This window comes from Diabrotica virgifera, chromosome 4, assembly GCF_917563875.1.
Source record: "Diabrotica virgifera virgifera chromosome 4, PGI_DIABVI_V3a".
NCBI lineage: Eukaryota > Metazoa > Arthropoda > Insecta > Coleoptera > Chrysomelidae > Diabrotica > Diabrotica virgifera.
The window spans coordinates 45,796,511-45,810,371 of record NC_065446.1 but is presented as its reverse complement, the minus strand read 5'-3'; the positions used below and the strand labels follow the sequence as shown (position 1 = coordinate 45,810,371).

Below are 13,861 nucleotides of genomic sequence, written 5' to 3'. Positions count from 1 at the left end.
ATAGTTAGATTTTTCCACCCCATAAAAATTTTATGGGGGTTTTGATCATTTAAACCCCCCCCCCCCCCCAAACTTTTGTGTACGTTCCAATTAATTCATTATTGTGGTACCATTAGTTAAACACAACGTTTTTAAAACTTTTTTGCCTCCTAGTATTTTTTCGATAAGCGAGTCTTCATCGAGATGCGGCTTCTTTTTTAATATATTTACATAAAAATTTTATGGGAGTTCTGTTCCTTTAAACCCCCCAAATGTGTCCCATTAGTTAAACACAGTGTTTTTAAAACTTTTTTGCCTCTTAGTCTTTTTTTGATAAGTCACCTTTTATCGAGATATGGCTTCTTTTTAAAAATATACTTAAAAATGTAAATTGTTATAAATACATTTTCAGATTATTAACAGGTCTCTATAATCGTACTTAACCACATACAAATATGTGGTGGATTCGTTAAATATTCAAAATATCTCGATAAACACTGGCTTATCGAAAAAGTCCTAAGAGGCAAAAATGTTTTAAAAACAGTGTGTTTAACTAATGGTGCCACACTAATAATTAAATTGGAACGTACACAAAAGTTTGGGGGGTTTAAGGGAACAAAACCCCCATAAAATTTTTATGGGGTACACAAATTTTACTTAAATTTTTATATAAGATACTGCTGCTATAAGAATGCCACATGTCCATTTTCAATAAAAAATCTGTGAGAATTTTCGATATATGAAAAAAAATTGATTTTCATTTTGTAACTTCAAAGGGCTGTAATTTTTTTTGTGTGCACTATTGTATATAGGTAAGTGAGGTTCAATCAACCTATTTTTGACCCCAGAATCTGTGGTATAATTTATGACCAATCTTTTCGGGACACCCTGTATATCGTGAAATAATTTCGACAAATAAATACAATACTTACTCTGGCAAAAAACTAAAACAAGGTCCTAAAAATAATAATATCACAGAATTGCCAAATAATCCAACGGTCATCAACCACCAATAAACTTGAAGCTTATCTGTTAAGTAGCCCCAGAACGGACATGATATTGCATATGTTCCAGACGTGAGTAAAAATATCAATCCTATCACTGTGTTGGAAAGAGAAAACTAAAATAAAAATATGAAATTAAAATCATAGTAAATAAATCGAGGTAAAAGATAATAATATAGCATGAGAGCTGTTAAGACATTTTTGAGTATGTATTTTAGGCAATCTGAAAAATTTTCAGGTAACTCTTCCATGATAGCCTAATACAAAAATGCCGGTCTGGCTGGAGGGTGCGGTTATTTTTCCCAAAAATCCCCCAAAGTTAAAAAAAGTGTAAACATTGTTAATAAAAAAAATATCATTGACGTGACTTAAAGTAAATTTAAATATTCAAATATAAAGCAAATAAACAGGTCAGGCAATTTGCGAGAGATTTTAACTCTGCAAGATGCTTGCATGAACTTCAGAAGATTGCATCTGAATCTGTATGTACATACTATTAAACAGTATAAAATATTACCAGAGAACGGCAGTCCTCGCCAGTGGCGCACACCTACACCCCCTACACGCGACACTATATACATATACACGAAATTTCCGATTTTCTAAATCTGACTGAATTGAAAATTGGGCCAACTCCCATGTTAAAGTTTAGGAATAGACTCACCCATTCATATGCCAACCATCCATTTTAGTCCAAGGGTGTGGATTTTACGGCCCTTCCTATTTAGGGTCTGTTTTTCGTTCTCGTCCCCAAAACTCCTAAAAACTTCGAAAATTTAACTCCGACCTTTACGGCTTCTAATAGAAGCGATCATTATCTTTCCAACGCATGTCTAATTTTGAAAATCGGTTATACCGTTCAAAAGTTACCGAGCTCAGAAATTTGAGTCAATGTTTATTTAAAAAAGGGAAAATGTTTGTGGATATGTATGTATTGTATACAGGGTGTCCCGCAAAATAGTGCGTTCCTTAAAGGTATAGGTAGAAGGCACCATGTAGAACAAAAAACTCTTTTAACATTTTTTTCTAAATGCAACCGTTTGACCAAAAAATTAAAACGTATTTTGGTAGGCAAATTTAAATCTGACAACTATGTGCGGTACGCAAATTTAAGCATAGACAGTCCCATGTAAATAAATAGAGATAGAAGATAGATAGTAAACAGATAGTTTTAAAGAATCCTGTTTAGTGTCAATGCCGAAAATGTTTTCGAATAGTGAGTGTATTACCTATTATGTTATTACCTATGAATGGTGTTTGTGAAAGGTTACTTGAAACATCTATTCGGTATAATAATTATTTTCAAGTAAGTACAACTTAGTTATTTCAGTTCACAAGTAAACAAATTACTGAGACATTATCTGGTGTATTTAAGTTCCACTGTAAACTATTAAAACTATGTAATTCAGTTAAATCCCTCAGCAATACTCAGCATTCAACCCATTTAAACCTTACTAAATACATAATACTAGTTCAGTTAAAAGATGTGTTTTTATGTTAAAAGACGTGTAATTCGTTTAAAATTATGCAATAGGTATTTCAATACATTTCAAAAGAAAATAATTTTAGTAAACAAATTAATAGTAAATACATAAGTATTACCTACTATTAGGTTGGATTATTTTAAATACTGTTAATCACAATCACAAACGAGTTCTTATTATGTTATTATTCCGTAGTGCGTACGATGTTGCCAGTTTATTAAAATTTATAAACATTAAAATACAGGTATATGGAAAACAATGTTAACTTTTTTTTGGAAACGGCTAACTTTAGAAAAAAATGGTATAGGACTTTTTTGTTCCAAATTGTGTATTCTCTCCATACCTTAAAGGAACGCACTATTTTCCGGGACACCCTGTATATGTGTGGAAAAGTTAAACCGATCTGAATTTTTTTCTGTGTTTGAAGAGGTGGTGAGGGCCGATTCAGAACCGGTGTAGTTTGTGAGTTTTGACTACCCATAAGCCAGCTATAGGACTTGGTAAGTACAAAACGGCATATTTTTTGGCGGTACCTATATATCTTCGGTTCAAGAAGAGACAGAAGAACAGTAAATACACCAAATCAATAGCGTTGAGCTAAGCTTTCAAATGTTGTTTAAGCTGTCAGTATCAGACATACACACGGCTCAGTATAGCCGAAAAACTGAAAATCTATACTTTGAAAATTTTGGTTTTTCGACAATTACTCAAAATTTCAACCTACGAATTATGCCAATAACTGAGCTTTTGTAGAAGGACTCTAGACAAATCTAAGGGTGTATACCTACCTTATATCCGGGAAAATTCGAATTTTTAAGTTTTAGGCTTTATAAGTATGATCAAACCTATGTCTTATGGGAAAAACGGTTTTTCAAGCTCAATAATTCTTGTAATAGCTTCAGTTATCATACTTGACCTTAGATGCATAAGATACTACTTGGCAATACGTTTCAAACTCATGTTTATTGAACAAAATCGGTTAAGTCGTTTAGAAGTTATTAAGCTACAAAAGTATAATCCAATTAATGATTATTTCCTAAATGGTTTATGTAGTTGTAGTGGTTAGGACGCTAATTTGATCTGGCAACGGGCCATCCGAGTGTACATTCGATGGACACTAGATCATTTGGGAGATAATGCGACAAAGGCGACCATTTATAAAGCTTAACGTGTAATCGAGAAACATTGCATTCAACTTTATACATTTAATTTATAAATAACTTTGAAAAACTCCTGATACAAGAATAAAAACCGCTAAACGCCGTAAAAATGAGTGGCGCATACAATATTCCAGCTACAAAAGATCTGATATGAATATTACGTGGCGCGAAAATGTATTTTCATTTTGATGCAAAACAAAATTCTAGTTTTATTTTAAAAGATTTTTTCATAATATTTGCTAAATTTGAAGTAAACGCGCCACAAAAGAGTTTCAAAATTCAAACTGTATCAAAGTTACCCTTTTGTGCCGCGTTTTACTTCAAATTGGGCAAATATTATGAAAAAATCTTTTAAAATAAAACTAGAATTTTGTTTTGCATTAAAATGAAAATACATTTTCGCTCCACGTAATATTCATATCAGATCTTTTGTAGCTGGAATATTATATGGGCCACTCATTTTTACGGCGTTTAGCGGTTTTTTATTCTTGTACAACTATTTATACATGTATAGCTATGTACTTTCTATCCTAACAGGGGCGTGCAATTACTATTTTCACCGGGTATTTTTTAATATTAAAAATAAATATTTGAAAAAAGACAGGTTTTTTTGACATTCTCTACTTGCCAGGTGATTAAAAAAATACGCATGCATGTTAATGAATAGCGCTAAAGGTAAGCTGCAGTGTCAAAAAGAGCGTATTGTCGATAGTTGTTTGCCTCATCGTTCACAGCGATTCAATTCGCTCGAGTAAAATTACGTGACCCATGTTGTTGTGTCTCAAAATGTTGGAATAATTATTATATATTTTAGAGTTCTCAGATATCTTTTTATTAATTAAAAGAAGATAATAAGAACTACAAAATGAATTTTGCAAACAGAAAAAAATATATTATTATAAAAATATAGGTATAAAAGTATAACAATATAAACTAAATTAGTTCTGTGTCCGAATCTTGTACTTCTTCTTCAAACTCTTCATCTTAGCTAAATTACACATTATCTTCCTCTTTTTCGTCGGACTCCCTTCGAGACTCGGATTTCTCTATATGATCTATAAATAGTTATATGAGTTTATTGAATTAATTCAATCTTCTTCTTCTTCGTGTGCCTCATCCTTTCAGGATAATGGCGATCATCACGACCCGTTTTATTCTGTTTACAACGGTTCTGAAGAGTTCTATTTTTGTTTTTACACTCCACTATTTTAAAATTTTCAACCAAGATATGCGTCGTCTTCCCGGTTCTCTTTTTTCTTCCACTTTTTCATGTATAACTAATCGCATCAACTCATGTTTTTCATTTCTTAGTATGTGATCAAAGTAGCTAATTTTTCTTTCCTTCATAGTGTTGTGAATTTGAGAAGAAGAAGAAAAATGGATATTTTAGCTCAGATGAAGAGTTTGAAGGAGTAGAAGATTCGGACACATAATTAATGTAATTTATATTTTTATACTTATATATTTATAATAATAAATTTATCTGTTTCTATTATATTTGCAAAATTTATTTTATAGTACGTATTATCTTCTTTTCTGGTTCCGGAAATAAATAGAAGGCTTGTGCTGGCAAATAAAGCCTATTTCGCAATGGGCCACATATTCAAATCGCGAGACGTACACCGGAAAACAAAACTCCGGGTATATAAAACAATAATCAGGCCCATAGTAAGTTACGGCTGCGAAACATGGGTGGTGACACAGAAATCTGCCAATGCATTAGATGTGTTTGAAAGAAAAGTATTACGTAGGATACTGGGCCCAATAAGTGAAAATAACAACTGGCGAATTAGAGGTATAATAGAGAAATATACGAGCAATATAGCGAACCAACTCTAGCACAACACACTAAACTGCAGAGATTACAGTGGGCAGGGCACGTGGTCCGCATGCATGAGAATAGAATCCCCAGAAAATTGCTGAATGCAAGAATGCAGGGAAGAAGACCTGTTGGTAGGTCTTCCAAAAGAGATGGGAAGACGAAGTCGATGAGGATGCCAGGAACTTCCTGGGAACGCGTTCATGGAAAAGAACAGCGGTAAATCTAAATGATTGGAGAAGCTTATTGAAGGAGGCCAAGGCTCGATTTGGGCTGTAGTGCCATTGGATGGATGGACTATCTTCTTTTAATTAATAAAAAAATATTTGAGAAATCTAAATATATAATAATTACTCCAACATTTTGAGGCATAACAACATGGGTATAGCCAGGTCACGTGATTTTGCTCGAGCGAACAGACTCGCTGCGATAGAGGACGCAAACAGCTATCGGCATACGCTCTTTCTCACACTGCTGCTTACCTATAGCGCTCTTCATTCACATGCACGCTTAATTTGTTTGATCAACTGGCAGTTAAAAATTTCACCAAAAAGGCCTGTCTTTTTTAGAATAGTTTTTTAATATTTAAAAATACCCTGTCAAAATAACAATTGCACCCCTCTGTCCGGAAAGAAAGTACATAGCTATGCATGTATAGTTGTATATTGTATACTGGTTAATAGTAGGCACAGATTCAGATGCAATCTTGAACTTCAGATGCACCCCCTGAAAATAATCCTGGAGCGGCCATGCAAGCATCTTGCAGAATTAACATCTCTCGTAAATCGCCTGGCCTATTTATTTTCTTTATATTTGAATATTTAAATTTACTTTAAAGTCACGTCAATATTTTTTTTTAATAACAATTTTTACCCTTATTTATATTTGGGTGGGATTTTTGGGGAAAATAACCGCTATCCTCCAGCCAGACCGGCAGTTTTGTATTAGGCTATCATGGAAGATTTTCCTGAAAAATTTCAGATTGCCTTAAATACCTATTCAAAAATATCTAATAGGTGTCTGACAAAAAAAAAGAGATAAATGGATTCCTATTTATATATCGCACCTCCGCTCAAACAGTGTCATAATAAGTCAAAAAAAAAACTTTTTCGGGTTTAATTCAAAAACTATTAAAATTAGTATAATAAACATTTTAGTCAGTTACAAAGGTTTTTTAAGCTCTACAAAGTAGTGTATTAATCTTGAGAAAACTAATAAGTATTTGGGAAAAATTTAAATGCAGAATGAAACATTACATTATTACCGAGAGCCGAAAATCCGTAAAAACTTCTATAATGTTTATTTTAATAAGTTAGAGGGGAAAAAATTAGTGTGATTTTTAATTTCCAATATTTCATTCAAAAGAAATTTTTGTTTATTATAAGGGACTTTCGGCCCTCGGTAATAGTGTAATAATTTTAATATAATTTTTCAAAAATATTTATTAGTTTTCTCAGTATTCTAAAAAATGAATGCATTTAAATAGCATTGGACCAAGATTTTGCTCCAGCCACTTAAATATAAGTAACAACATTAAATAAAAAATACTACGAAATTAAAAATAAATATGTCAGCAGATTGTTTTGAATAAAGCAGTCACATATAATGTCTTAACTTGACAAACGACGGTTTATACAGATCTTTTTTTTTATGGCATAGACTTGGGTGTTATTTAGCCAGTCACAACTTTTGTTTGTTTTCTGTTCATACATAAGGAAGGCAATGAGGTCCTTAGAGTTCCATAGCAAACTCTTCTACAGCTCTCTACTCAGTTCAAAAGCTGGCCGCTATGGACTGTCCAAGTTGCTCACCACATTTTCCATTATGTATCTTCTTCTTCTTCTTTTTTCATATGTACATAATATACCAAATTATCAGGATTAATAAGTTTAGAGGTTAATTTTAGTTTTACAGATAAATTTCATTAAACAATCATATATGTTCTTGCTGTTCAGAGACAATAGATAGGATACATTGAAAGATGTACAGATCTTAGATGGACAAATGCCTTCACAAGTCGATATATGACACTGTTTATATTGGGTGCATCGTTGATTTTGGTTAGCCATATAATGACGCTAGTGTCATCTAACGACAAATACTTGAACCATAGACGTAACAGTTTTTGATATAGGATTTTGTAGTTTAATTAAACTGTTGGTGCAATAAAACTGTTTTTTTGAGTTGTGACACTATTTGAGAGGAAGTGCGATATTTTTTTGGGACACATATCTAGTTAATGCTTGGGATTCTTCAGACTGTTACAACTATTAAAATTGGGAAACTTTCTACTATTTTAAATATTTAAAAGAGTCAGTATTTTCTGTTAAAAAACCTAGAAAGCTAATTAGTTTATAAAAAGTTAAAAAATTGCATATTTACCTTACTAAAGTGAGGTTCCAATGTGGGATCTAAAAATCCCCATGTCATTGATACCACGATCATAATAAAACATGTCATCATGATCGGGGTCAATTTCAAAAGACTAGTTAATGAACCAGACTTTGATTCAATCTTCGTTTCTGAAACACAGATTAAAAGGGTATAAGTATAATACCATTAATTTCTTGTATGTTTAACATTAAACTAAGACAACAAATATTATGTAAACTGTATAAAACAGGAAGTATAAAAGTAAATATACAGGGTGATTGATTAGTAGAGTAAAGCTCAATAGCTCCGCTATAGTAATAGATAGCAATAAAAGTTAATAAAAAAGTTTTAGCCACCTTTGAGCTTCACATTACAAAATTAGTTAGAATGTTACAGGGTGTTCTATAACACAGTGGTAGACCTAACTTATGTTTTTTTAAATGGAACACCCTATATTTTATTTTATATTCGAAATCCTGTTAACTTCTCCATCACAAAAATATAAAGGTTTGTAATGTTATACAGGGTATTTACAAAGTTATAACCAATTTTGTATGAAAATCGTAACAAGTTCAACTCCCTGTATAGATAAAAATAAGCACAACAGCAATGGTTTATTAATGCCATATTTTTTTTATTTATTTTCAAAATATTTAAGAAATATTTTTATTTATAATTTTCTTTATATCAAATACAATGTGAGTCAAAACGCAAGTATATTATTTTCTCAGTAATGTTAAATAGAACACCCTGTATTTTATATCATTATTGAAAACTAACATTAACGTACTTTAATTTTTATATAACATTCCCTATGCCCAAATTTATTAGTTTTCGAGATATTTTCATTTTTCAGAGCAAATTATTTTAGGTGTTTAAATTTTATATAAATTTTAAGTAAGCCATGACTGAATTGACAATTGAAGATTACCGATTATCAATTCGGTAATCAATGTAACACTGTAGCAAATAAAGAAATAAAAATAATTTTTAGTAATACATTTTACAAACAAAAATACAACCACTACATGCAACATTTTTGAAACAATTAAAAACTATCTTTTTATGTAAATGCAACAAATAAACAAAGAAAATTAGTAATAAATTTTACAAAAAAACACACAAATACAAAATACAATATTTTGTGAAGACAATTAAACACTACTTTTATAGGTATGTAAATGTAACAATGTAACAAATAAAGAACGAAACATAATGTATCAGTAATACATTTTGCAAAAAAACATGTTTGAAAAAATTAGAAGCTACTTTTAATAAAATATTTTTAATATTTAATTACATAAGGTGTTCAAAATTATCTCCTAACACATTTATGTACGCCTAAAAACGATCATTAAATGAGCTACTTATTCTACGGAGCATTTGTATAAATTAACAGATCGAAATACAGTTTGTATTCTATTTTTCATCTCATCCCTTGTTGTTGGAGGTATTTTATAAACTTCATTACGTAACCCCAAAAAAATCAGTCCAGTTTATTAAATTCTGGTGAATTGGATGGCCACGCTACTTGTCCATTGAAAAATGAATATCTCGAAAACTAATAAATTTAGACATAGGGAATGTTATCTAAAAATTAAAGTACAGTAATGGTACTTTTCAATATTGATATAAAATACAGGGTGTTCTATTTAAAATTACTGAGAAAATAATGTACTTGCGTTTTGACTCACCCTGTATTTGATATAAAGAAAATTAGCAATATCGACCATTCCTGAAAATTTTGACAATACGTTAAAAAATATGGCATTAATAAACCATTGTTGTTTAGCTTATTTTTATTTATACAGGGAGTTGAACTTGTTACGATTTTCATATAAAATTGGTTATAACTTTGTAAATACCCTGTATAACATAACAAACCTTTATATTATTGTGGTGGGGAAGTTAAGAAGATTTCGAATTTAAAATAAAATATAGGGTGTTCTATTTAAAAAACATAAGTTTGGTCTGCCACTGTGTTATCGAACACCCTGTAACAATCTAACTAATTTTATAATGTGCAGCTCAAAGGTGGCTAAAATTTTTGTTATTAACTTTTATTGCTATCTATTACTATAGCGGAGCTATTGAGCTTTACCCTACTAATCAATCACCCTGTATGAAGCATTAAAGTCAAAAGTAATGAAACAGATTTAGAATTCCGTATAAAAAACGAAAAGGAAAGAATACAAAAACTTCGGGTGTAGATATGAATCATTATTACAGCTGGTACAGAGGGATATGTATTTCTCAAGATTTCGCAATAGCCAGGTATTTGACGGGTTTTCCGTTAATAAACATAGTTTCAAAAGTTATGCATCACCTGAAATTATGCTCATTTTCCGGAGCACACTAGTTCGCTCCCGGGGTCAAAAAACCCTTTTAATTATGTACTAATAGTTCGCTCCGAAAACCGTATACTAGTTTGCTTCCGTGGTTAAGCAGATTAAGTATTTATTTACTAAGTTCTAGGAAAATTAATGTTGGCGAAAATTGTACTGTGATTTTTGTATTTTATATAGAAAATATATAAAATATTCGTTTTTGTTTTGATTCAATTCGAGTCTCTTGCCATCCTCTGACACAGTGTTTCTGGGTCTCTACCCTTTATCGAAGAGGCTATTGCAAGTAGACTGAATTGAATCAACTCGAGACGAAGAAGAACTGCATCTATTAAAATATCTGCAGTATATTGTGGTTAGACTGTCCTCTAACGGGGAATGACAAAATAAATAAAATAAATTTCGACCAAGAGTCAGGATTCTGTTAACCGAGATACGATAGTATCAAGCGGCGCCGCTAGGAGGAGCTTCTCCAACAATGCGTCTCAGAATACCTTAAGAACACTTTTTGTACTCTATTTTGTACTCTAAACCGAGTAAAGCATGAAAAAGAAAAAGAAAAAGAAAATAATCGTTTTTGTTTTGATTCAATTCGAGTCTCTTGCCATCCTCTGACACAGTGTTTCTGGGTCTATACCCTTTATCGAAGAGGCTATTGCAAGTAGACTGAATTGAATCAACTCGAGACGAAGAAGAACTGCATCTATTAAAATATCTGCAGTATATTGTGGTTAGACTGTCCTCTAAAGGGGAATGACAAAATAAATAAAATAAATTTCGACCAAGAGTCAGGATTCTGTTAACCGAGATACGATAGTATCAAGCAGGTTAACAGAATCCTGACTCTTGGTCGAAATTTATTTTATTTATTTTGTCATTCCCCGTTAGAGGACAGTCTAACCACAATATACTGCAGATATTTTAATAGATGCAGTTCTTCTTCGTCTCGAGTTGATTCAATTCAGTCTACTTGCAATAGCCTCTTCGATAAAGGGTAGAGACCCAGAAACACTGTGTCAGAGGATGGCAAGAGACTCGAATTGAATCAAAACAAAAACGATTATTTTCTTTTTCTTTTTCATGCTTTACTCGGTTTAGAGTACAAAATGACCAAGTGTTCTTAAGGTATTCTGAGACGCCTTGTTGGAGAAGCTCCTCCTAGCGGCGCCGCTTGATACTATCGTATCTCGGTTAACAGAATCCTGACTCTTGGTCGAAATTTATTTTATTTATTTTGTCATTCCCCGTTAGAGGACAGTCTAACCACAATATACTGCAGATATTTTAATAGATGCAGTTCTTCTTCGTCTCGAGTTGATTCAATTCAGTCTACTTGCAATAGCCTCTTCGATAAAGGGTAGAGACCCAGAAACACTGTGTCAGAGGATGGCAAGAGACTCGAATTGAATAAAAACAAAAACGATTATTTTCTTTTTCTTTTTCATGCTTTACTCGGTTTAGAGTACAAAATGACCAAGTAGTGTTCTTAAGGTATTCTGAGACGCATTGTTGGAGAAGCTCCTCCTAGCGGCGCCGCTTGATACTATCGTATCTCGGTTAACAGAATCCTGACTCTTGGTCGAAATTTATTTTATTTATTTTGTCATTCCCCGTTAGAGGACAGTCTAACCACAATATACTGCAGATATTTTAATAGATGCAGTTCTTCTTCGTCTCGAGTTGATTCAATTCAGTCTACTTGCAATAGCCTCTTCGATAAAGGGTAGAGACCCAGAAACACTGTGTCAGAGGATGGCAAGAGACTCGAATTGAATCAAAACAAAAACGATTATTTTCTTTTTCTTTTTCATGCTTTACTCGGTTTAGAGTACAAAATGACCAAGTGTTCTTAAGGTATTCTGAGACGCATTGTTGGAGAAGCTCCTCCTAGCGGCGCCGCTTGATACTATCGTATCTCGGTTAACAGAATCCTGACTCTTGGTCGAAATTTATTTTATTTATATAAAATATTGGTTGTTACATATTTATACACGAGACAGAGGAATTATTTTTTAGATTATATTCACTTATTTTTATCCCTATTTTGAAAAATGTTAGTGATTGATTTAGAAATCTTATTAGAAATTTTCATCTGGTTTAGGAATTTTGTTAGCTATATTAATTTTGTTTTTAAAAATCACTGAAATAATTTGTGCCAATTCGAAAATAAATGAGACAAAGCAATAAAAGTGTAAAAACATCCGTGATAATCCTCTAACTTTACAAAATTAAACAAATATAAATTAAATAAAGACATTTATGTAGATATAAATCTAAATGAAATACTTTTGACAAAATCATATCTACTAATTTTATTTGCTTTAAGTACGCTATTTTGTGATCAACAAATTTTTGACGCTCTTGAAGTACTTTGCGGTACGCTTTTTCACAGAACTTTTTATTTTTATATGTGTCAATTTTAATATCTTTTAAAACTTCTAAAAATTTAAATATATTAGGATACCTATGTAAAATAATGAATTAAATTTAGAATGAAAACTTTCACAGGCAATGGCTGTACGCTCAAGTAATGAACTGTATCCCGCCCACGTCTCAGGAGGAAAGTCTGCCTTTTCAGAAATATAGTTGTCCACTAACTAGTACAAATTATTGTACAGCTTGGTGTTGTGCTGGTACTGCTGGTAATATCTCACTAAAGTAAAACATTCACCTACGTCTAATGGATCTAGGAAAATCCAACTTTTTGAAGTTTTCTACACCATGATTGTCCAAGAAACACTTCATTTGAAGCTACATGGATCTCTTTTTTGAAATCAGCATACACAATCTTGGGCCTATTTGGGAAATACTTGGGAAATTTAGGTTCAATTTTTGACACTCCGTCTTTAAACAATTTAAGGCAGTCACATATAAATTTACTAACTTATTTGTAAGCAAAACAATGCCAACGGCATAAAGTGTTCATTTTCGAGTCCATGACCTGTAAATAGTTAAGTAAAAAATTTTATGCAATATTTAATGTATTGCACATTTTGTACCGGATCATTTTTTAATAAAAATTGTTATTTTCAATTGGTTGTCACTTCCACTCCTTGGACAACCAGATAATGATAATTTCTAAGAAACATATGGCCGAAGCGAATTTACCTGTGACCTTTTTCTGTAAGGGTATTAACATTTGACCGCCGGAGCGAACTAGTATATTCCCTCATTTTCATAGTTAATTTGTTCATGAACAGATTAACAAATTCCGCTATTTTTTTTTATTATTTTAGATTTTTCTTTGGTCGGAGCACACTAGTTCGCTCCCGTAGTCAAAAAACACTTTTAATTATATACTAGTTCGCTCCCATGGTTAAGCGGATTAAATATTTTTCTACTAAGTTCTAGGAGCATTGGTATCGGCAAAATTGGTACTGTGGTTTGTGTATTTTATATAGAAATATTATTTGTTACATATTTATATACGAGACAATTAAATTAGACTATTTAGTATAATATTCACTTCATTTTGGTCCCTATTTTGAAAAATGTTAGTGATTGATTCTGAAATTTTATTAGAAATTTAGATTTCTAACTGCCGCCGGAGCGAATTTACCCCTGACCCTTTTCTGTAGGGATTAATATCTGACCTCCGGAGCGAACTAGTATGTGCCCTCTTTGGTATTTACCAGTGATATGGGAGAGAGGGGATACGACATAAGGGATAATTTTGTCAAACATGAATAACCATTTT

The 13,861-nt window shown here is 32.0% G+C and overlaps 1 protein-coding gene across 2 annotated transcripts in view; it reads right to left on the bottom strand.

Moving 5' to 3' along the window:
- The window catches only part of LOC114327095 (MFS-type transporter SLC18B1), a 258,980-nt gene that overhangs the window by 12,189 nt on the left and 232,930 nt on the right, over positions 1 to 13,861 (bottom strand). For both annotated transcript variants that reach the window (XM_050648179.1, XM_028275599.2), the window contains exons 7-8: positions 7,829 to 7,968; positions 912 to 1,099 (exon numbers count right to left, since the gene is read on the bottom strand). In XM_050648179.1, the coding sequence (XP_050504136.1) occupies positions 912 to 1,099; positions 7,829 to 7,968 (328 nt within the window). The remainder of the gene's footprint in view (positions 1 to 911; positions 1,100 to 7,828; positions 7,969 to 13,861) is intronic.